The sequence below is a fragment of the Lissotriton helveticus genome, chromosome 8 (assembly GCF_964261635.1).
Source record: "Lissotriton helveticus chromosome 8, aLisHel1.1, whole genome shotgun sequence".
In the NCBI taxonomy this organism is placed as follows: Eukaryota; Metazoa; Chordata; class Amphibia; order Caudata; family Salamandridae; genus Lissotriton; species Lissotriton helveticus.
Window position 1 is genome coordinate 152,275,582 of NC_136069.1, and position 25,731 is coordinate 152,301,312.

Genomic DNA, 25,731 nt, shown 5'->3' on the forward strand with positions numbered 1-25,731 from the left:
AGTCAGAGAATCACAACACACGATTTATAAGATAAAAGTACTAGAATACCGGAAGACGCCAATAGTTCACTATAGCAGATAACAGAGTTGATTGTCAGCAGATAATCCGTATGCTTATGTTAGAATAATTGCTGCAATTTCAAAGCAGCAGGGAAGCGCAAACAACGTAAAATATTAAACTAAAATACCAGGGCCCAGCCCGGCCTACCTCGGCCACTGAGGGCCACAGAGGGCCCGCCCTTTGCCCGGGCTTCGCTCCGGGCGCCCCGCTCGCGTCCCGCGAGACGGGGGTGACTGTTGATTTATGCGCCTCCTGGCGCGCAACTGACGCGAGTAGCGTCGCGAAGGCTCTTGGGGGATGTAGTCTTTATCCCCACCGCGCTCCACTCGGCGGCCTCACCCTGGGATGTGTAAAGGGTCGGGCGGCGGGAGGCGGGAGGTCAGGAAACACAGGAGCTACTGCAGGCAGCAAAGAAAGTCTATTCAGCGGTCAGCAGCCAAGAATTACCGCGTCAGGAGTCACCCACTCGACCGGGGTGACTGTTGATTTATGCGCCTCCTGGCGCGCAACTGACGCGAGTAGCGTCGCGAAGGCTCTTGGTGGATGTAGTCTTTATCCCCACCGCGCTCCACTCGGCGGCCTCACCCTGGGATGTGTAAAGGGTCGGGCGGCGGGAGGCGGGAGGTCAGGAAACACAGGAGCTACTGCAGGCAGCAAAGAAAGTCTATTCAGCGGTCAGCAGCCAAGAATTACCGCGTCAGGAGTCACCCACTCGACCGGGGTGACTGTTGATTTATGCGCCTCCTGGCGCGCAACTGACGCGAGTAGCGTCGCGAAGGCTCTTGGGGGATGTAGTCTTTATCCCCACCGCGCTCCACTCGGCGGCCTCACCCTGGGATGTGTAAAGGGTCGGGCGGCGGGAGGCGGGAGGTCAGGAAACACAGGAGCTACTGCAGGCAGCAAAGAAAGTCTATTCAGCGGTCAGCAGCCAAGAATTACCGCGTCAGGAGTCACCCACTCGACCGGGGTGACTGTTGATTTATGCGCCTCCTGGCGCGCAACTGACGCGAGTAGCGTCGCGAAGGCTCTTGGGGGATGTAGTCTTTATCCCCACCGCGCTCCACTCGGCGGCCTCACCCTGGGATGTGTAAAGGGTCGGGCGGCGGGAGGCGGGAGGTCAGGAAACACAGGAGCTACTGCAGGCAGCAAAGAAAGTCTATTCAGCGGTCAGCAGCCAAGAATTACCGCGTCAGGAGTCACCTGACGCGGTAATCCTACAGTCTTGGAAAGAATATGAATCCACTGACAATTGTTACCTGACAAGTTGGTATTTTGTTGCGTTATGATATGAACATATAAAATAGTAACATGCTTAATACAATGCAAACCTGTTAAAAAGAAACTATCTCCAGAATATGATTTAAGAAATGAAACTACAATACAGAAACTCAGCACTGACATTTTATTGCTGTAGACTGAAAACTAGCTATAAAATAGGCATTATGGACAAATTGCACGTAAGAAATATTATGTTAAATGTAAATTTATTAATTGATCCAAACACGCTCCAGCTAAACAAGGTGACCACGATATTACATTCAATCGCTAAATCGTCATGATGAGGCATCCGGGTAGTAAAAGTGCATATCTAAAAATAAGTTAAAAAATAATATTTAGCAGTCATATAAATTTCCACATATCTGGTAAATCAAATATGAACGCATGATGCATATTTACGTAGTTTCTGTCAGTTATCAACATGCTTAGCAGAGTACTAAAGAAAAGAACATGGAATATGCATGACACACTAATTTGTCAGTAATCCGTGTGGGCAATTTACAGATTCAACATGGCATTGATGTCATCCTTCAGGGACTGGGCTCACACGTGGAAAGAAAAAGGGAAATGATGCACGCTAATATATATATATATATATATATATATATATATATATATATATATATATATATAATCTCCTTTCCCTCTGGTTCCCCACCGGCAGAAGTCACGGCACAGCAGCAGGTAAGCTTTTCACAGTTCTTTTATTTGTTTTTACACACCATTTGCAAAATTTCGTGCAAAATCGGACGGCCTACGCGTTTTGGCTTCACTAGCGTTCCACTAGACCATAGAGTCCTGATGTCTAGACCTTCTTTTTAAACTAAGTGAGCGTGCCCTTCTACCATTTCTACTGCTCCTCTAGACAGTCAACCTTATTTACACACTACGGCCAAAAGGTGAATGCCATTTTTTGAGTGGTAAAAACAAAATTCTTACTTCTTTCAAAACATGATCAAAATATTTACAGCGAAGTAAATATAAAATCATTCTCAATTATTGAAACACATTAATGTGATGTTGTTCAATGCAGCATATTATCCAATTTTTGTTCTAGTGGTTTTTTAACCTCTCCTTGTAAAGTACACAAATTTCACAAATTTCATTTTTCAAATTAAAGTAATTTCATATTGTGAGTTTTACCACTACATTTGGTATTTGTGCACTCAAAATTTACTAGATTATATACACTATGTACACTATCTACAATTAACTGTAACACTTTTCAGGTTCCATGGTTTCTAGATGATGTTATCACATCTAATGTAACTGTAAAGTACATTCAATTCAAATTCTATATCATGGATGTAGTCTTTACATTTTTCATATGGTAGCATTTGTGTACGATCAATTATTCTTATTCTCTTCTTTCTATTGTATGAGTGCATTATTTACCAAACTCGCAGCTGCAACAATTCATTACCACTCAAGTTCTTGGGACTAGTTAGATCACTTCTTCTCATCCTATTTACATCTATATACATGCAGTCAATTGGATCTGGGATCTCATATTTCATCTTGTTTTCTTCTTCTGATGGTTTAATCTATTTACAAATGTACATATAGTTCTGCATCTTGGTTATGTCCATAAGGGTACTCCGTTCCCATTCCCAGAATCATTCTCGATTCTAGCTTACGTAATTGCATTGTGCGATCCCCCCCTCTTTGTGAAAATTTGCTGATTTTTATTCCTGAGTATGGCTACAGTCACTTTCATGATATTCCTCAAAGTGTTTGGCCATTGGATAATTGGGGTCCTTGTTCTTTATCGCGCGTAGGTGTTGGAGTATCCTGAGTTTTAATTTGTTGATGGTACTCCCTATGTACAATTTCCCACAGGGGCACACAAGTCTGTAAATCACGTACTTCGATTCACAAGTGATGTGTTCTGTGATTTTCTCAGACCTGTCATTTTGCAGTTTATACTCTGTAATATTAAGGCCATGTGCACAGGCCTTGCACTTCGTGCATTTCCAGAATCCAGGGGTATTCAGCCATGAAGTCTTCAGCAATGGTTGGATCTCCAGATGACTGTTAGTCAGGATATCCCGTAATGAAGATGTTCTTCTATATGTGACACTTGGAAACGCCGTTAGGTTCACTTTCAGGGTTTCATCTAAATAATAGGATTTTCCAATGTTTTCTCAGTGCCTTCTTCAATTCAACACTTTGATTATTAAAATCCATGATTAGACAAATTTCATCCATTTTCTCTCCTGTTTCATGTACTACATTCCTAGTATGTTTAGCTTGTATTAGGAGGTCTTTCCTTTCCTTTAGATTCATTCTTGAAACCACCGTTTCAATCACTTCTTATGGGTATCCCCTTTCAAGAAAACGGTCACTCATTTTTTCAATTTCTTGTTTGAGGTCCTCTTCATGTGAGCAGTTCCTTTTGGCTCTTAACATCTGACCATATGGTATGCTCCACTTCAATTTGGCCGGGTGCCCACTATTGGCGTGGAGGATACTGTTGCAAGCAGTTGGTTTTCTGTGTATCTTGGTGCATAGTTGATTGTTTGATGTAAAAATTTCCACATCCAAGAATACCAGATTTGTTTCACTTATGGCAGATGTGAAGTGGAGATTGTACTCATTGGTTTCCAATGAGTCTATAAAGTTTTAGAGTTCCGCTTTGTTTCCGTCCCATACGACAAACAAGTCGTTAATGAAACGACACCATGCTATAATTTTTGTGTGTTTCTTCTTTTCCTGTTCTATAACCTCGTTCTCCCAGACAGCCATTAGGAGGTTTGCATATGTTGGGGCAAAAGATATCCCCATTGCGGTACCCTGTTTCTGTAAATAAAGATTTCCCAGGAAAAGAAAGATGTTGTGGGTTAAACAATAGGTCAGCATGTCTATCAGCATTGCAGAATGTTCCAGGTGGCTGATTGATAGGGTCTCCAGAATCTTTCTGATGGCTTTTATTCCGTCATCATGGCGTATTGAAGTATATATATATATATATATATATATATATTCACTTAAAAAAACATAGGTTTCAGGCCTTATATAGTTAGGAATTAGCATTTAAAAAACCTTGCAAATTCACTTAAAAAAAACATAGGTTTCAGGCCTTATATAGTTAGGAATTAGCTTTTCAAAGGATTCAGATGCCAATTATTTTATTTGTGCTTCTCTGCCGCCATAACGTTTTGGCTCCAAGGAGCCATGATCACATATATATATATGTAAAATTAAATATACAGGTTTAACAACTGGCATATCAAAGCAGTCTCCAGTTTTATGCTACAGATGACAAAGACATATATATGCACACGTGTAAGGAAAAGAAGCATGCCTCCTCCATTAGCCAATCATGCTTTCCCTTTTTCCTTTAACATATATATATATTGTATATATGTATATAAATATATAACTATATTCATGAAGAGTTTCCTGTAAGAGAACCCGGCCACATCCACCAATCACTGATGGTGCAGTCCAACGGGTACGGGTCCCATAGTAAATTAGACCTGGAACTCCCTCCCGACCGACTGCGCCTGACCCAAGACCACCTCTCCTTCAGGAAGAAGCTCAAGACCTGGCTGTTCGAGCAGTGACGGCACCCCCCCCCCCCTCCTAGCGCCTTGAGACCCTACGGGTGAGTAGTGTGCTCTATAAATGTCTTGATTGATTGATTGATTGAAGAGTACCTCTGTCAATGTGGGTGACTGGGTTAAGATTAAGTCTCCCAGGAAAAGTGGTGGTACTTCCAAATTCAGTAGGCCCTTTGAGCTGATTAGAGTTTTAAAAAATGCCATAAAGACCAGTGATCAGAGAATCTGGAATTTGGGAAGAGTGGCGAATTGTCCGGTTAGATCCACTGCTGCAACTGCCTCAACTGCTCGTGCTGCGGCTCAAAATCCTGTTCCAGAAGAGGCCATTGTGAATGAAAGAGGAGGTAGGCCTTGTTGTTTGAAGCGTACTCCTCGCCACCTGCAAGATTACGTTTCTTTGTTCTTCTGCCCTATACACAGTGTGGTCATGTGTATCAGCTGCAATGTTTTGCTTATTTCTTTGGATTGTTTTTTTGTTATGTTTGTTCCTTGCCTCTAACCTCACTTATATATTTTGGTATGGTAAATGTTGTACAAAGTTTGTAACTTTATTTCGAATGGTGAAGGGGGGATGAAATGTGGTGTCCTGAATATTACTGTGCCTCACATTCTTCATGTTCTGGATTGTGGTTGTGTTGCAAGGCACTGGGTTGGAACTGCTTGTGCGGCAGTTAAGCTGGTTCTGTCTGGGGTCTCTGCAACTTTGTGTCCTAATAAAGCTTCCTTCAAATCAACATTAGTGTCTCCTGCAGTCCTTACTGAGGGGACCTACTTCCACATTTATCCTCTAGGAGCAGATCTATTCTGGCTACCGGCTAAAAGAGTATTAATGCATGCTTGGTCAGACACTTGTATAGGTGAAATAATGGTCTGGTCAATTACTTGTATATAAGCCTGATGTTAGAATGTAATCGAAGCTTGTATAAGTGTTATGGGGTGCAGAGGGAAATGTGTATTCCCTGGAGTCGGGGTGCTGAAGGGGCCAAGTGTCTTTAAATTTAAATTTGGAGCAGATCTTTCTTAGAATACTATCAGATTTAGTGGGGTGGTACTTGCAAGAGGATTGACGATCTATTAAAGGGTCTAATGAGCGGGTAAAGTCGCCCCCAACTATGATTAGATCGTCTTGGGGTGAATCATCTATGATTTTGGAAACTTTCTCCCAGAAGCAGGGTTCATCAATGTTTGTGCGATAAATATTTACCACGGGTTGAGGTTTTCAGCTCTGCGTAGATGTGTTATTAGAAGCCTACCCTAGTCGTCATGGGAGTAAGTTTCAAAGGACATATTAGCTCTTTTTGCTATTAAAGTGATCATCCCTCTCTTGTTTTTGTTGCGCCGGGGAGCATGAGACATGAGACATCCCTTTGTGTTTAATTAATTCTGAGTCCTTACAGGAGACCATTGTTTTTGGCAACGTAGTCTAAAATGTTCCTGCATTTGGCGGGATGGTTAAGACCCTTTACGGTTAAAGAGACAATATTTAGATTATATGCAAGCTTATGAGCCATTGGGTGAGAGTGTTATAGCGGATGAATAAGTGGAACAGGGACCTTGGTATGTGGGTGATTAAAGATCGATCAAGAACCGAAATATGTTTAGGAAATGTTGAGTGGTAGTTTTGATGAGTGAGTATCTCCTCGAAGCTGAGTGTAGGCGCATGAAGGAATAGGAGCTCGCACAGCAAGACCAACGTGTGGAAGATGTTGTAGTGCATAACAGGCCAAACAAAAAAATACAGTAAGGAAGGGAAAGATGAAAAGGCAGAAAAATACGGAATGCAAATAGCAAACCCCGGGGAACCCTCTCCACACCCCCCACCCTCCCCTTCCTAACCTGTATGCACTTTGTAATGCTTTAAATGGCCAGGTAATAGTCAGAGAAGCAGTCTCCGTCTAGGCCATTTGCACATGTTTGATGGCCCTGAGGATGTTACCAAAGAATCTTGTATAAACTATGCTAACGTACATTCATATTTCTGTTTTAACATGATAGTGGTTAATTGGTGCTGCACCTTGATAATCTAAACGCAGGTGCTCATGTTTACAGTGACAGTCCTGAAACGCAAAAGACCAAACACCAAAGAGTTCCGGAGCAATGTAGAATAAACAGACACGCTTGAGATGAACTTATAAAGGCCAGAAATATTTATTCAAAGTGTCTGTGATCGAATATGTCACTGATGTTGTACTACTATCATAGGTCACTGATGGTGACTGTGATAAGGTGACACATGAGGTACACAGTTACATAATCAATGACATAATATGTGATTCAAATATATAACTTTCTGTTGAATGCAATAATGCAGTGTGTTTGAGAGTTACATTTTCATAGCTTTTAAGCAATGCGTACAACGAATTCTGCAAGCTTTGACTCTTCCTTGCCATCACTCCAGCCTTCGCAGAATTAGGTATACAGAGAACTAACTTGTTTGACATACAGTGCTCCCTTCCTCTCTTTTGCTGATTCTAACTGCAGTAAGCTAGCATGTGTTACTATTACCAAACTCAATGATATGCAGGGTCATGTTTACGAGCCTCTTTGAGTCGCTTTTGCACCAAGCGATGCAATTTAAACATGAAGGGCCTCATTTACACATTTTTGGAGTTCGGCAGCATCGCAAGACTTTCTGTTGTGCTGCCCTTCATGAAAAGAAAAGGCAGAAAAAGCACATTCTTGTAGTTTCTCCCTGCACTGGAGCTCGTAGGGCTGCTTGAGCCAATGCAGGCACCCTTTCACCATGGTGCAAGAGTATCTCAGTTGTAGAGATGATTAGTTTTGTGCGGCACACATAGAAAGAGGATGAGCTGTCCCTTCCTACACAAAAGAACTCTACTTACAAGTAGGCACACTTGCAGCATGGCGCAAGAGTGCCTTCATTGGCGCTAGGCAGACAAAAGGGCACCAGCATAGGGGAAAACGCAAGAATGTTCCGTATTGACTTAAATACAGTGTATTCCTACCCTTTACCCATCACACAGTGCAGCAAGTTGACTTGCTGTGAAGCACTGCATAACTTGGCCTTAAATATGGCCCTCAGTTTGTAGGGCTTTGAACTCATATCCTTTAGTAAACAGCAGGTGTCAGTAGCAAATGTTTATCATCCTACAGTCTTGGAAAGAATATGAATCCACTGACAATTGTTACCTGACAAGTTGGTATTTTGTTGCGTTATGATATGAACATTTAAAATAGTAACATGCTTAATACAATGCAAACCTGTTAAAAAGAAACTATCTCCAGAATATGATTTAAGAAATGAAACTACAATACAGAAACTCAGCACTGACATTTTATTGCTGTAGACTGAAAACTAGCTATAAAATACGCATTATGGACAAATTGCACGTAAGAAATATTATGTTAAATGTAAATTTATTAATTGATCCAAACACGCTCCAGCTAAACAAGGTGACCACGATATTACATTCAATCGCTAAATCGTCATGATGAGGCATCCGGGTAGTAAAAGTCCATATCTAAAAATAAGTTAAAAAATAATATTTAGCAGTCATCTAAATTTCCACATATCTGGTAGATCAAATATGAACGCATGATGCATATTTACGTAGTTTCTGTCAGTTATCAACATGCTTAGCAGAGTACTAAAGAAAAGAACATGGAATATGCATGACACACTAATTTGTCAGTAATCCGTGTGGGCAATTTACAGATTCAACATGGCATTGATGTCATCCTTCTGGGACTGGGCTCACACGTGGAAAGAAAAAGGGAAATGATGCACGCTAATATATATATATATATATATATATATATATATATATATATATATATATATATAAATATATATATATCGAATCTCCTTTCCCTCTGGTTCCCCACCGGCAGAAGTCACGGCACAGCAGCAGGTAAGCTTTTCACAGTTCTTTTATTTGTTTTTACACACCATTTGCAAAATTTCGTGCAAAATCGGACGGCCTACGCGTTTTGGCTTCACTAGCGTTCCACTAGACCATAGAGTCCTGATGTCTAGACCTTCTTTTTAAACTAAGTGAGCGTGCCCTTCTACCATTTCTACTGCTCCTCTAGACAGTCAACCTTATTTACACACTACGGCCAAAAGGTGAATGCCATTTTTTGAGTGGTAAAAACAAAATTCTTACTTCTTTCAAAACATGATCAAAATATTTACAGCGAAGTAAATATAAAATCAATCTCAATTATTGAAACACATTAATGTGATGTTGTTCAATGCAGCATATTATCCAATTTTTGTTCTAGTGGTTTTTTAACCTCTCCTTGTAAAGTACACAAATTTCACAAATTTCATTTTTCAAATTAAAGTAATTTCATATTGTGAGTTTTACCACTACATTTGGTATTTGTGCACTCCAAATTTACTAGATTATATACACTATGTACACTATCTACAATTAACTGTAACACTTTTCAGGTTCCATGGTTTCTAGATGATGTTATCACATCTAATGTAACTGTAAAGTACATTCAATTCAAATTCTATATCATGGATGTAGTCTTTAAATTTTTCATATGGTAGCATTTGTGTACGATCAATTATTCTTATTCTCTTCTTTCTATTGTATGAGTGCATTATTTACCAAACTCGCAGCTGCAACAATTCATTACCACTCAAGTTCTTGGGACTAGTTATATCACTTCTTCTCATCCTATTTACATCTATATACATGCAGTCAATTGGATCTGGGATCTCATATTTCATCTTGTTTTCTTCTTCTGATGGTTTAAGCTATTTACAAATGTACATATAGTTCTGCATCTTGGTTATGTCCATAAGGGTACTCCGTTCCCATTCCCAGAATCATTCTCGATTCTAGCTTACGTAATTGCATTGTGCGATCCCCCCCTCTTTGTGAAAATTTGCTGATTTTTATTCCTGAGTATGGCTACAGTCACTTTCATGATATTCCTCAAAGTGTTTGGCCATTGGATAATTGGGGTCCTTGTTCTTTATCGCGCGTAGGTGTTGGAGTATCCTGAGTTTTAATTTGTTGATGGTACTCCCTATGTACAATTTCCCACAGGGGCACACAAGTCTGTAAATCACGTACTTCGATTCACAAGTGATGTGTTCTGTGATTTTCTCAGACCTGTCATTTTGCAGTTTATACTCTGTAATATTAAGGCCATGTTCACAGGCCTTGCACTTCGTGCATTTCCAGAATCCAAGGGTATTCAGCCATGAAGTCTTCAGCAATGGTTGGATCTCCAGATGACTGTTAGTCAGGATATCCCGTAATGAAGATGTTCTTCTATATGTGACACTTGGAAACGCCGTTAGGTTCACTTTCAAGGTTTCATCTAATAATAGGATTTTCCAATGTTTTCTCAGTGCCTTCTTCAATTCAACACTTTGATTATTAAAATCCATGATTAGACGAATTTCATCCATTTTCTCTCCTGTTTCATGTACTACATTCTTAGTATGTTTAGCTGGTATTAGGAGGTCTTTCCTTTCCTTTAGATTCATTCTTGAAACCACCGTTTCAATCACTTCTTATGGGTATCCCCTTTCAAGAAAACGGTCACTCATTTTTTCAATTTCTTGTTTGAGGTCCTCTTCATGTGAGCAGTTCCTTTTGGCTCTTAACATCTGACCATATGGTATGCTCCACTTCAATTTGGCCGGGTGCCCACTATTGGCGTGGAGGATACTGTTGCAAGCAGTTGGTTTTCTGTGTATCTTGGTGCATAGTTGATTGTTTGATGTAAAAATTTCCACATCCAAGAATACCAGATTTGTTTCACTTATGGCAGATGTGAAGTGGAGATTGTACTCATTGGTTTCCAATGAGTCTATAAAGTTTTAGAGTTCCGCTTTGTTTCCGTCCCATACGACAAACAAGTCGTCAATGAAACAACACCATGCTATAATTTTTGTGTGTTTCTTCTTTTCCTGTTCTATAACCTCGTTCTCCCAGACAGCCATTAGGAGGTTTGCATATGTTGGGGCAAAAGATGTCCCCCATTGCGGTGCCCTGTTTCTGTAAATAAAGATTTCCCAGGAAAAGAAAGATGTTGTGGGTTAAACAATAGGTCAGCATGTCTATCAGCATTGCAGAATGTTCCAGGTGGCTGATTGATAGCGTCTCCAGAATCTTTCTGATGGCTTTTGTTCCGTCATCATGGCGTATTGAAGTATATATATATATATATATATTCACTTAAAAAACCATAGGTTTCAGGCCTTATATAGTTAGGAATTAGCATTTAAAAAACCTTGCAAATTCACTTAAAAAACCATAGGTTTCAGGCCTTATATAGTTAGGAATTAGCTTTTCAAAGGATTCAGATGCCAATTATTTTATTTGTGCTTCTCTGCCGCCATAACGTTTCGGCTCCAAGGAGCCTTGATCACATATATATATATGTAAAATTAAATATACAGGTTTAACAACTGGCATATCAAAGCAGTCTCCAGTTTTATGCTACAGATGACAAAGACATATATATGCACACGTGTAAGGAAAAGAAGCATGCCTCCTCCATTAGCCAATCATGCTTCCCCTTTTTCCTTTAACATATATATATATTGTATATATGTATATAAATATATAACTATATTCATGAAGAGTTTCCTGTAAGAGAACCCGGCCACATCCACCAATCACTGATGGTGCAGTCCAACGGGTACGGGTCCCATAGTAAATTAGCCAAAAGTAGTACCTCATGGGTCAGAAGGGCACAGAAAACAGCACTCAGAGATATTTTATTTTGGCAACGCCTTTCAACCTAAGCAGGTCTTTGTCACCATCAATTAATATACACACACTAGCAACATCTTTGACATCAGTAGCATGAAACTGGAGACTACTTTGATGTGCCAGATATCAAACCTGTCTCAGGCCCCCTAACTTGCTTTGATTTTTCCTGCATCTGCTGTCCCTGGTCCTCTGACACTTGGCCTTGGCCTGGGTATATAAATAATAACTCCCCTCAATAAGAGTCGGATCATGGTTTACCTGTTGATCTCATGGGAACTTGAACATACTTCCCTGCCTTGGATCTGATAGCTTCAGGCCTTCTATCCAGAGGAATAACTGAGTGTCAGCTCAGGCTCCATGGCAGGATAGCACATATAATCTCTGCCTCAACCTACAGCTTTTCCTGCCTAGAATTCTGACCTGGGTGTGTAATTGGTCATGGTGACTACCCACTGCCCTCTCTGAGAACATCAACCTTACAATGAATGAGAGACACACCCTCCTGGCCCAGCTAGGTGGGACTGTTTCAAACTAAGAATTCTTCCTAGTTAGTTGGTAAATACGTGTGTGTGTAGTTGTAAATATAGGTGACTTGCAATTCTGCAAGTGTTGCAAAGTGTAGTACTTGCAAAGTTTAAAAAGGTCTCTGCCACTGTAAATCATTCCTGGGGCAACAAAGGGACAGTAAGAGCAATGTTTGGTGGTAGAATTTTAAATTCTGACCCTTCATTGTTCCCTGTCTGCCCTTTAGTTCCCTGTCCCAGTTAGACATGGAATCCTTGGCGTGGTTTCCCCTCACTTTTTACCTTCTGACCTGTTTTGACTGTTTTTGCTGGCTTTAAGAATCTGGACACTTTACCACTGTTAACCAGTGCTAAAGCACATATGATTTTTACTTAAAACATGATAACATTGGTTTATCCACAATTGACATGTTTGATTTACTTATATGTCCCTTGTAAAGTGCACTACATGTCCCCAGGGCCTGTATATGAAATGGTACCGGTGGGCCTGCAGCACTGATTGTGCCACCCACTTGAGTAGCCTTTAAACCTTTAAAGTAGCCTTTAAATCTGTCTCAGGCCTGCCACTGCAGAGCCTGTGTGTGCAGTTTTAAATTGAGATATCAACCTGCCAAGAGAACCTATTTGCCAGGCCCAAACCTTCTTTTATTACGTATGGCCTCCCCTAAGGTAAGCCCTGGACAGCCCACAGGCTGGTTCAGTGTATTTAAAAAGTAGGCAATGTGCTTTTAAGTTTTAAATGTCCTGGTAGTGAAATACTTTTGCCTTATTACATCTTATAGGTAAAATTCCAAATGGGAAGAGATGGTACCCCCAAATTTGGTGTCTCTGGAATAACACTTTAAAAAATTAAACTTACAGTGAATTTGGCTTTTAAATTGCAATTCTGAAAATGCTACTTTTAGCAAAATGTTGGCATTTTCTTACTTTAACTATTTGGTGCCTTCTGCTTTTCTCTGGAATACACATCTTAGTTGAGTGTTTTAGATAGAATTAGGGTATCATCAGCGAACATAAGTATTGGGACCTTTTTGCCTGTAACAGAGGGTGTGTCGGTGGAAAACTCTGAGAAGTAATTAACCACGCCGTTTATAAACAGTAACAACACACTGGGGGCCAAAACGCACCCTTGTTGCACCCCTTTAGGAATTGGGAATTTGGTGGTGGTACTTCCTTGTGATCCCCAGTGAACCTGTGCATAGTTGGATTCGTGCAGTTTGACTACAAATTGTAAAAGCTCAGGGGTAACGCTAGGTCTTTCAATACAGCCCAGAGCTTGTTTCTCAGACTATATTGAATGCTGCTTTGAGATCTACAAAGGCAGCATAAATAGTTCCGCCCGCTAGTAGTACAACACACCAGTAAATTCAACACTGAGCAGCCTTGATACAAGATACATACAGCCCTGATGACAGACCAGTGACTCCAGTCTGGTCTAGAAACGCGTCGGCAGAATTGGTTGGGAGACATAAAGTATTACTGTTGCACTAAAGCTAGGACCGGCTGGTCCAGCACTAAAATATACAAGATATTTAATCATTTATCTTCCCAACCCCTAGTTTCTCTCATTCAGTGTTTGTTAGCTTCTTGTTGTTCGTAAATTGATATGTTTGTATTATTATTTTTTCAATAATGTCTGATGTGAGAATATTTTCTATTGTGTGTTCTAATGATTTCTAAATGTGTAAATAGTCTTTGCCCTTAATGTTTGCTAACATTAGTCCAGCCTTGTAAATATTTGTAAATATTTGCAATCAATGTCTTTTTTTCTGTCAGCAATTTTTTCAAATTATAGAAAATACAAAAGGATTGACACAAAATAATGGTGTCCAGGGAAGCGATAATAAAGTGTTTCTTACCCTATATCAAAAAATTGTATTGAGTAACTGTGGTTTGGGCATTTTGTGTTGTTTACTAATGTTATTAGGTCTAGCCCTCACCACATAAAGGACCTAACCCCTTTTGTTCCCGATTTTCATAATTGGCAGCTTCCACAACCAAAAAGAAAAAAATGTGCACAAATGAACTGAAAGAGTGAAAAGGTAAAACACGCACCACGAATAGTATTCTTGTGCACACCAATCCTGACCCCCTACTGTCAAAGCAAAAAATGTCCACTCTTTTTGCTTTCACAAACTAAAAACGAGCTAAACAATCACTGGCACATCCATCAATTTTAATCACTGCTGTGTGTTTGCTCAATTTAAAAACAAGACCTACTGTCGTACTCCATCAGTTCTTATGGAAAGCCAAACTGTAACCCACGTGCAGTGGCTGCCATTAAGTAGTGTTAGGGGAGGGCTTGACTGATAGGAGGTGGGAAAACGGCGCTGGAAGGGGAGGGGCGGGCCGCAAGGGACGAGCAACGTCAAGAGCACAGAAGGGAAAAAAGGCACAACAGAGTAGATAGAAGAGAAAATGAAAAACATCAAAAAGTGGAGAAAAACAAAAATAGATAGAAAAGGGAGGAGGAAAAAAGTGCAGGGAGCAAAAGTCAGAAAACAGTGGAAGAGAGCAGCAGCAGAGATGCTCCCTGGACCACCAGGGTTCAGGGTCTCGAACTCAGGGCGTGGCAGGGTCAGGGGCAACAGCCTCGAAATAGGTAGATAACACTTTGTACTACAACTGAAAGCATCCTTGAGTCAGACATACATTCTGAGAAGTTTTCTTTTCTCAAAACATTTCCAACTTTGCATGTGTGACGTACTGTACATCACTCATGCAAAGTGGGAAAGGTGCTAAAGTATGTCTAAGCACATTTTATACTTACAGCCTACATTTACAGTAGAAAATCTATGCTACACATCACACACATACCCTTCCTGTACTGTGGACGGGAGACTACAACGGCCTGTGGCAGCCTAAAGTGTGCCAGTGCAGGAGGAGAGAGCAATAGTACCATTACTCAATAAAACTGTGCTTCACACTGTCTTTAATGCAACACAATACCACAACTTTTGCTCCTGTGCTGCATTGAGTTAAAACTAGCTTACACAACATTGAAGGCGTGACAAACTGAAAACTAGTCCATTAAACTGATGCCAAATAAATGATACATTACCATATTATTTTTGGTGATAGAAACAGAATGGAACTTCAGGGATACTTGAATCGAAGCAGCATCCTCTTTTATGACATTCCTGTGAGCTGATGGTTGGGAAGCCACAGTCCTTTCTCTCCTTTGGTTTCACCAAACATTTATGCAAATCTGAAAAAAGAAAAGTATGCATACATGTTACATTATGTCATTTTTACCATCTCTGTGCAATTACACTGCTCATTATTAAACACAGAATGCTTGTATTTATCACATCAGTTCTAGAAACATCTGCAAACAAAACAAAACTACGTAACAGATCACTAAACATTTTTGTATAGCACTATTACATATACTTTGTGGGACGTAAGGTGGTGCTTGGCGCTAATCACTTTTCCCACTGTGTTATGAAAGTAGATTTGTCGACAAGAATATTGCTTCATCTTTGTTATATTCTATTTCAGCGTTTAGTGTTGTATTATTTTTACTTTGTGCTTTGCACTGCATTACTGCATTTTGTTATCATTGTGTTGTCCTCTGGGTGTTGTGTTGCATTCTGTTTTGACTATTTTTTGAGTTATGCCCTGTGTTTATATTGTAGCGTTATTTTACTTTGGGTGACACTATTGTATTCCGTGATGTGCTTTAGAGCTATCAACACAATGTTGCTACATTTCGAGACAAAAACTGGGCATTCTTTTAAAGTTCAAGTAATAAACACCATTTACACTGTCTTATGTGTTAAAATGCCTCTCATTCTGATCTTCAACTATTTAAGACACCAGATGGCCCAAAACTGTGGCAGAGACCCTGGGGTTGTTAGTGTGACCTATTAGGGACATCTGCCCAACACTGGCAGATTGTCCTTATGGCCGTCCCCACTATTTAGAATGTCTACACATGTACTCACCCTAAACAGGGTACACTGGGCATCCCAATTTTTTGGTGGGCTTCCCCATCAGGCAAACTCTAAGGGGGACATTCACAAGGACTTATCTCCGATTTTTCCCCACCTTAACGCATCAAAAGTGGAGATAGATTTAACACCCCATACACAAGCTGGTGCAAACTGCAGACATCGCCAGTATTCCCACGATAACTGCCGCAAAATGTATCTTCACGGTGGACACCACCAATTAACCCTAATGAGAGGCGTTCCCGTGCAAAAACACACGGAAAAAAACGCAACACCACTTTCACAACAAACTGCCATTTCCGCGATGTGAGTCAAATCCACGCGATAAGCCGCAGTAGCAGCAGGTATTTAATACCTGCCTCCTGCAGGTGTAAAGCCGGACGACTTCCTGCATTAGGCAACGGAGCCTCGCACACAGCCACACCCGAAGAACAAACAGCACTTAGTTTTGCCATTCACATCAGTCCAGGGCCTCTTGTGCTCTTACATTGTCCTCCTCTGCCATGCGACAGGATTCACATGGTCAGTGGTGGTGTGCCATCTTTGCCTCTTTTTTGCCAATGACAGGTTGGAGGTAACGTACAGTTGGTGGTGGTGTTCTGGCTCATCCCTTGCGATAATCTGCTGTTCCTGGTGACTGTACCCCATCTTCCTCTGTCTCTTCTCATTGGCCTTCCATGGCCCCAGTATTCCTAGGTGTTCCTCCGTGGGTATTGTAGGGTTCATGTTGTCCTCTGCAGTGGGTCAGGGTGTTTCCGTGGTACTCCTCAATTGATGTCATTTTTTTGGAGGCATTTCCGTCTGCTGTTCTTGTGCTTTTCCCCGCATTTCGCGTGGGTATTGCTGGCCTCTCACTGGTTGTCACTTTTTTCTTATCGCATTTGGGCACATCGCGTCTTTTTATGCGTTGTGGTTTGTGTTTTTATCTCTGTCGCAGTGGTTGTAACGTGGACATTGGCCACGGTTTCGGCAGACTATCGCATGCTACCACCTTGTTGTGAATTCCACGTTACCACAGGTTTTTTTTCCCGTGATGGGCAGCGATGTTTAAAGGTGCGTTAGCATTTTTTGGTGATGTTTAGCACACGTTCTTGTGAATATACCCCTAAATATCTTCCTATGCCTTCAATTAGAACTTTCAGTACTCATTGCATGTGATACAGCGTAAAGTCTTCTTCATGCATTGTTTATAATAATTACAACTACACGACAAAAAGAAATAGCAAAGCTACTTAGCAACTAAAGTTAAAACATTGCCGGTAATGTTAGACATGTTCTGTGGCATATGTTTTGCTTCTAGAAGTTCTTTTAAAATTAGGGAGCACCTACTCAAGGTGATTTGAAAAGCACAATAACTTTTACTCTGCTGTCAGTAAGTCCTGTATGACAATTTCCTTTACAATAATTGGGTTGTGAATAATTCTGGATGGAAAATTGAATAGGGCATAATGGTGTGACTCAATACACAACCATAAAATGTAAATAATTCAGTGCCAAATTAAAAAGTTAATTTTTTTTTTCCATGCAAACAGCTCACACAGCCAGTCTGTCCACCTTGTTTCTGGTCTGTGGGAAGAACTGAGAATTGGCTAAGAGAGAAGGGTGTGTCTTGCCAACACTTAGGGGCCCATTAGGATGGCGGGCGGATCGCCTCCGCTAGGCTGGCATTAGCCACTGCCAGCCTGGCGGGGGCGATCCGCCTGCCATCTTTGCTCTGAAAACCCCCCGCCATATTAGGATGGCGGGGGGACCGCGGCGGACGGTAAGAGCGTATAAAAGCGTATAATAAGGTATAATATGGTGGCGGTGTCTATAAGACACCGCCAGCCATAGTGTGATGGGCCAATTTGAATGCCTTACGGAAAGGCATGCGGAGAATCCCTACGGGGGCCCGTTGCGGGCCCCCAGGGACTCTGGGGGGTGGGGGGTGCACATGGGGGGTACCTATGGTACCCCCCGCATTTCAAAGTGCAACATGGCAGGCACCGCGCGGTGATGATCAGCAGCAAGCTCACCGCCATATTCAACACGTCCGTCACCATAGTCGCCGTCCCCAAAAGAATGAAACACACAGAAGTCACTCCCTATTCAAAAATCTGTCTGCTGACCCCAACAAACTCAAGAACTACTACCCCATCTCTCTCCTGCCTTTTTCCACCAAAGTTCTCGAGGAGAACATCAACCACCAACTCACAGAACATCTGGGCAAAAATCTGCTTTTGTGTTCAACAAGAGGGAGAGAGAGAGGTGGGGGCAATTTCCACTACTCAAGAGTGGGAGGTCCAGCACAGACCGTTGCCCCAATCAAGTATTCAAAACAAGGAGTGCTGTGCCGTTCCTCATAGGGGGACGTAGAAGTCACACTGTGTCTGGGTGCCACTGGGTCTCACTGAGATCTACTGAGGGGCATCCATTTGTTGGATGTAATACCCTCACACACCCTTTCAGGTGTCATGCTTCATCATATGGGCTGCTCCTTGTCGAGTCGGCGGTGCAATACCCAACGGGCTCACCTCAAAGAGGGGCACTTTACCGGAGAACTTTTATCCAACAGCCGTTTGGTGAAGTGCGGGTGTGGGGTCAGAAGTGTGTAGACTTGATGGTGAGTTAAAATAAGGCTGGGAGTACCTGAATGCAATTTTATTCTGGGGGTCTCCTGCCTTAATTAAAAGGAAGATAACCGACACTCAATGGAATATAATGTTCCCTATTAGTGTGTGTATTTAACGGTCAACATGTTTCTCGCGTAAGTGTTTAATAACTTGCGATTCTTCAGGACCATACAGCAAAGAGCGATAACTGTCTACAATAAAGGATCTATCGCAGTATCCAGAAGGTTTACAAAAGGTGTCCCAAAAAGAAGGTGCTTGATGTGTTAAAATACCTGTGTTAAGCTGGATCTACCTAGAATAAGGAGACACAAGGCACACAAAACAGGTCTGGGTTTAAAACACAAATCACTGTAGTGACTTCAAACATCATTTAGGACTATGCCGTTGATTGTGTAATTCATGTTTCCAACACATTAAAAGAGTATAAAAACCATGGTGAAAAAATATACTCCAGTGAGCAAAGGTGGACTGCATGCCCCTGTGGATAATTAATGTAATTTGCAAAAAACATCATGGTGTTGAAAACATCGGACTCACCTAAAATGTCTAGTGTCCAGGCAACAACAGTACCCGGCGGTCAGCACATCAGGCTTTTGCTTCCATCTATTTTATGGCTGTGCTTGGAGGGATGGTAAGGGTTGTTAGAGAAAAGGAGGGAACCATTCCCTATCTAGTTGAGAGACATTTGTCAAGAATACCATAGGCTCAGGACGGTTTTGTTTAAGGTGACTAATGGAGTGTCTCTCCAGTAAAAATAGTAGCTTAACGTGTGCGGACTATAGGGATTCGCCAGTAAGGGTTTCAGCTACTGTGTAATGGCTATTGTGAAACTTGTTCAGTTAAATAATGATGTGCGCTAGTGTCCAATTGAAATTGACTGGCTCGCTGTAAAAATTGTTCTAAATAGATCACCTGTACATTCAGGGCTACAATGAGACCGCCCTCATGTCAGGGCCTCCTGAATCCTTTAGAATGTGCCCAAAGGGTTGATGCGCCCCCACTAATTAACCAACTCGTTTAATAATAGTCGTGTGAGCTGTTGGTCAATGTTGCCCCACATCTGATTGTGTGTGGTCATGGTGGGGTCTTAAGGCTAAACGCCGCGTTGGTACTAAAACTTACGCCATCTCATGCCCGCGGTGTATATCGTGGTTTGTAATGGCTGAGATAACAAATGCGGCCAAACGTCCTAGTCATGATGGCCCCTGGGATTTTCTAGGTTAGCATCCCCGGTGACGGAGATGAACTATGCATTTGCCGCTAGATAAGTCATATCTAAAACAGCTACTTGCTAATCATTTTAAGTTAAGGATCCCATAAAAAAATCTGCTTTCACATTTGTGAATCTTGGTACCCTTTTCCAGACCAAAGTGCTTCTCATTTATTCCATTGATGGCCCCTTTTCCTTTCCAGGATGGGAGATACATGTTGCTCCCCAAAACTGAACTTGGCACTTCAGTAAACCCAATTACTGTCTTTCAACGTGTCTACTGTATTGATGAAATAATACTTAGACTGCCTTCATCCTTTATCATGCAATTCATTTTTTGGGCGAACTTGTTTTCAAATTAAATATCAAAGTGATCCACGTTTCCCAAATAAATTCTGGCATAGGATTCATTTGCAGCCCCTGAACAGTTTACTGCTCTACATTCTATAAAAGAAGATGAAACTGTTCTGTGTTACTCAGTAAATATGGATGAACAATGAGAATGGTTATGAGGCCATATCTTTCACCAAACTCTAGCATTCCACAATCAACATAGAAACTGAACTTATATTCTGTAACAGTATTTGTCATGGATGATTCAGCTCCTGGACATTGCTTGAACCTTACCTCCGCAACCAGACTGGACCAGACAAATATTTTCAATGGTCTGGCTGGGTCCAGTTTTAGCTAAATGACATAACATGCAGCATCACAAAAACAGTGAGTTTGATGCCATTATAATAGAATGCAAAGATACCAGTGACATCAGCTCCATCCACATGTCATGCTCTCATTGAAGCCTAGATGGCAACAATTAAATTATAGCTATGAATTAGATTAAAAGCAAGCCCAAATAGGAGGTAGTGTTAGTGCAGGTGGTGGTAGACAGAGATGAAACATCTATCAGAAAGAATATTTTTGAAGATAAATCACTAATTCTCCTAAGTAACATCCACACATGAGAGTTGAGGATATAAATACTGCAGTCAAATGTAAAGGATAGGAGAACTGTCCTTCGAAGTTAGGTCTGCTCTCTCTTAGTCAAATCAAACCAATATTGTTTGGTTAAAGAATGCTCATGGGACAAAGTAGCTGCCTCGCATATCTTCTGTAATGTCATAGCTCTTAACAAAGTCAGTGCTGTTTCAAAGTGTACTAACATACCGCCAGCCCGGTGGGGGCAATCCGTCCACCATCCTCCCTGAAATGACCCCCTGCCACATTAGGATGGCTGGGGGGTCCGCGGTGGATGGGAAGACTGTCCGGCGCTTTTCCGTTGCGTCGCCTTGCGACCGTGGCGGAAAAGGTCTAATATGGTGGCGGTGTCTATCAGACACCGTCGGCCATATTAGGTTGGGCTTTGGGGAATGCCTTTCCGTGGCGGCAATGCCGCCACGGAAAGGCATACGGTCTTTGCTTTGGGGGCCCTTTGCGTGCCCCCAGGGTGAAGGGGGGCTGGGGTTGCACATGGGGGTACCTATGGTACCCCCCTGCGTTTCAAAGTACAACATGGCAGGCACCGCGCGGTGCCTGTCATGTTGTGCTTTGAAACGCACAACATGCATTTTTAGCATTGCGCCGGACGGTGTTTTCAGCACCGCCCGCCGCAATGTTAAAAATGCGGGATGCACCCCCCACTGTGGCGGGTGCATCCTAATTCGGCGCACGGGACCTCCGCCATTATGACGGAAGTCCCTTGCCACGACAGGATGGTGGACGGACAAAGTTCGTCCGCCATCCTAATCGGTCCCTTAGTACACAATGAAACTTTTCAGAGGCAGTTTGCTAGCAGGCTTATAAAGTGATTAACCATAAGGGAAGACCAATTGTAGATAGATTGCTTTTTAATGCCCCTTCCCAATGTATTGTCATAGCCAATTAAAAGGCCATAAATGCATGTTGAAGAATGAAGCTTGATCAGGATAAAGAATGCAAATAGAGTTTGCAGCTAAGTATTATTTAATGGCATTTATATTGAGACACTTCATTGCTAGAGAACCATAAGTCGTAGGATCTAAAGGTCTGGCAGAATCTGATCTAAGCACTGAGAATACTATATAGATAGAAAAAAATACTATCTGCTAGAGTCATCCACCCTCATAGAAGGGTATCTAGCTGCCAACAAAATATCCATTACCTATAAAGAAAGTTCATATGAGGAGAGAGCTACAATTTCCAAGAGCCTTGGTAACTGAAGGTCTCTGTGACAATAGAATCTCTATTGCTGGAAGGATGTGAGGGGTTTCAGAACTGGTTTGCAGTAGGTCAGTGCACCACAGCCTCCTGACCCAAGCCAGGGATATCAGAATGACAGGAGTAATGTGGACCCACAACTTCTGAAGAGCTCCCTGAGCAAATGATGATGTTAGCAGAAAAACATAATGTAGTTTGTACATCCACAGAGGATGTAGGGAACAGAGTATTTAGTACATCCCATTCTGTCTCCTAATGGACTGGCCAATCCTTGGCTTACCCAAATGAGAACCCAATAACCCACTACTTCTTAGCCTAAGTCTCAGTCATGTCCATTAGACAGGAGCCAGGTCGTCCTCATCCATACATGCCTTCGCAGAACCAGAAAGAAGTCCAATAACCTAGCCAAAGAACCAGCCACATTCAGATTAGTCTACATGCCCTGCTCTGACAGAGCCATTACATCCTGCATCAACTCCTTGAATCTTTTCTTGTATGATTTAGGAAGATTCATGGTAACAAAGATACGATTTCCCGTTAATGTGCGAGTATATCTGGCTAACAAACATATCATACTTGAAGTCTTCAATGCAAGTCTAGCCAAAGCAATTATTCAGTCATATTAAACACTGGAACTGTAAGAGTCAGTGCTTAGATTGCCTTTGTTAATGGCTACACTGTTGGGCTAAACGTTTTTGATGAATCTGCAAAGAATGCCACCCACAACTGTGACAGCTCTGAAAAAGTAATTGAGTATTTAGGTCAAACTGGGGCCTGGTTTGGGTCAGTCCCTGTAGTGTAGGGCAGCCACACCTTTTAAGGTCCCCCCATTCAGTCAGGGCACCCCACCACATTCTACAGGTCTGAGCCTCATCATTTTACATTATGCCACTAGGTGTAGCAGAGAATTCAGCGGTGAATATTGCTAACATTCACTCTGGAAATCAGCTTGCTGAGCTGAGAGCCAGGTGGAGAAAAACTAATTTGCGCAATCAGTTTTGAAGACAACAATGAGTGTTCCTTCATTCTCATGAGTTTTTTGTGAAAGGAGGTGTGAAGAATGTGATCTCCATAAAAGAGGCATGAAATCTCTCAAGTAGCCCAAGTTAGACAGTGATTTAGGGCATGATTCACAAGGTCTAGAACTTGAAAATCCTGAAGAGTATATCCTGAACAAAGTAGAATACCTTGACAAACATGAAGAAAAGACTAAAACTGTTAGCTTTGAATCCTGTGTCAATGAAGGCGCAAACAAAAAGGAACTGATGTCATTGGCACTTAAGCCTCATGTTATAATGGCGCTTATGTCCAATATGGTGCCCGTAGAATGCTTCATACAGTATCATTTGTAGGGGTGGGCGGAATTTGCGTAGTTGTGCTACGCAAAGCTCCGCGAAACAGTAAAAAGTTTCTGCAAGCACGTGGAATTGCTTGGTCCGCCCGTTCCCAGTGTTTTTTTCCTGTTCGCGAACTCTGTTTGCGTGCTCGGGGAGAAATATCTTGCGAACAATCATTTTGAAAGCCGCGGATCGTGGAATTTTTGGAAATTCCGCGTTCTCCGCAGAACGCGGAATTACATACATTTTGCAAATTCCTCAAGCGGAATGGAATTTACCGTCCTGGCCTAGTCATTTGGCATTGGTGACCACTTATTGAAAGCATTTTGCAGATCCATTTAGGCACCTAAGGATAAGGCTCATATCAAGTATGTAAGAAGTTAGGGAAATGTAGATGTGTTGTAGGGGTCGACCATTTCCTTAAGGAAGTCAAGGTAGGTTAATACTCTTGGGTACCTTCACAATATCTGCATATGTTAATTTGTTGTAACAAAAGTCTAAGAAGCAGTGGTCATATGACCTGAGTAAAGGTATTGACATTATGTAATTACCATGAGCCTTGGAGTGGTAGCACCAGATCACTTCAGGAATGCTTGAGTCGAAGCAGCAGCCCTTGGAGAGACACTCCTTTTCTGGGATACCCTGATAGCCACATTCTGTCCGCTCTTTAGGTCTAAGGCCACATTGTCGTTTATCTATTTAGTGCAGAGAAATCATAGCATGTGTCAGCATCATTAGGAACACACCAACAGCCTATAGTGACACCTGCTGTAAGTTAGTATCAATTTAACTTTACACCAAAACTCCTGGTGTTATAAACATGGCGTTCTCATGTTGTCGCAAGAAGAAGGATACAAAAAACACCAATTGCATAGGATAATGATTGTAGTGACACCAGGAAGCTGATTTAGTAACATCCACTGAAGCCAAAATGTGAACGTCTTTCTTCTATTGTTATCAACTATATCCACAGGACTGAAAAATGTGAAACAAAACAGTTGTGTTAGTAATTGCTCATTGATATGTAATTTCTTAAGGAAACTTTAGAGCTTATAAATACTGTTTTCACTTAGGTACTGATTTACAAAGACATTTTCCATACTTAAGACTTTTTTATAAACAGGCATAGAAAAGCAATTCTTAGACTGCCATGAGTCAGGGAAAAATTGTTGTAAGAAATCACTTGGCATGGCACACCCGCCATTTTTGCCTTTAATGTTTTGTTGTAAGCACAAATTTCCAGTCTTATATCCATGGATGTCAATTCACGAAATTGACTGTGCTAGCACAAGTGACATTACACATCCTTTTCCCCATGATGACATCACAGATTTGGCTCTTAGACCCTCAACAGGCTGTGCTGCGTTACACTGCATCAGGTAGGCGTTACATTGGTGGAGCATGGGTGTTCATGCATTCACCCATGTATTTTGATGCAAATACAGTTTTACTAAAAGCATGAAACCTGGATTGAGTGCCTATGTGAGGCTGGTTTAACCCCTTCACTGCTGGCCCGATTCCCCTGCTGTACTGGGGGGAGGGGGGCACGCACAGCGCCCCAGTGCTCATGATGAGCTCAGCTCGTCATGAGCGACGGTTCTCGTGTGCTCATGACGAGCTGAGCTCGTCAGGCGACGCCCGTTTCAATAGAACGAGCAGCACAGTAGGGGAATTATCCCCGCGTGTGAGCGTTCTAATGGCCGTGACGAGCCCAGCTCGTCATGAGCACACGAGAACCGTGGCTCATGGCGAGCTGAGCTCGCCAGGAGCGTGGGAGGGGTTAACAAAGAAAAATATCGTCATTACTGCTTGTTACTTGCTCTTTCCATGTGTTCTGTGTTCTGCCTCACTCATAGAAAGAGGAACATACCTCTAAGGATTGTTTTTGTGCAGGAAGGTATAATTGTATGCACAATAACAATCCTGCTTATAAAACAAACACTCTTGCACCTTTGCACAAGGGATTCTGTGTTCGCGCTAGGATGAAATGCACAAGCACTGTGAGAGAGTAGAAGTGCACTATATAGTAGTAGATATGGCACCATTTTGCTCTTTCCTTTTCATACAAGACAATGCAGCACGGTGCCTTGTTGCGGTGTGTAAACGTTAGCAAATCCATGCCCACTTGCCAGTTTTGGTGTGCAAAAGGCCCACTTTGCAATGATAAACTCCCAAGGACTAGTGGAATTTTGTACGTGTAAGGCAAATTTGGCATAGAAGTTAAAGTGTAAAACAAAGTTTTTTTGTTAACACCTGAAAAAATTAGTGGCGTGAAATGTAGTTTAGAGTGTAG

The 25,731-nt window shown here is 41.8% G+C and overlaps 1 protein-coding gene across 1 annotated transcript in view; it reads right to left on the minus strand.

Moving 5' to 3' along the window:
• Positions 1-8,179: 8,179 nt before the first annotated feature.
• The window catches only part of LOC144772456 (uncharacterized), an 81,629-nt gene continuing 64,077 nt past the window's right edge, over positions 8,180-25,731 (minus strand). Inside the window, exons 5-7 of the mRNA XM_078656792.1 lie at positions 23,990-24,133; positions 15,195-15,341; positions 8,180-8,384 (exon numbers count right to left, since the gene is read on the minus strand). Of these exons, the coding sequence (XP_078512918.1) occupies positions 15,199-15,341; positions 23,990-24,133 (287 nt within the window). The 3' untranslated portion in view covers positions 8,180-8,384; positions 15,195-15,198. The remainder of the gene's footprint in view (positions 8,385-15,194; positions 15,342-23,989; positions 24,134-25,731) is intronic.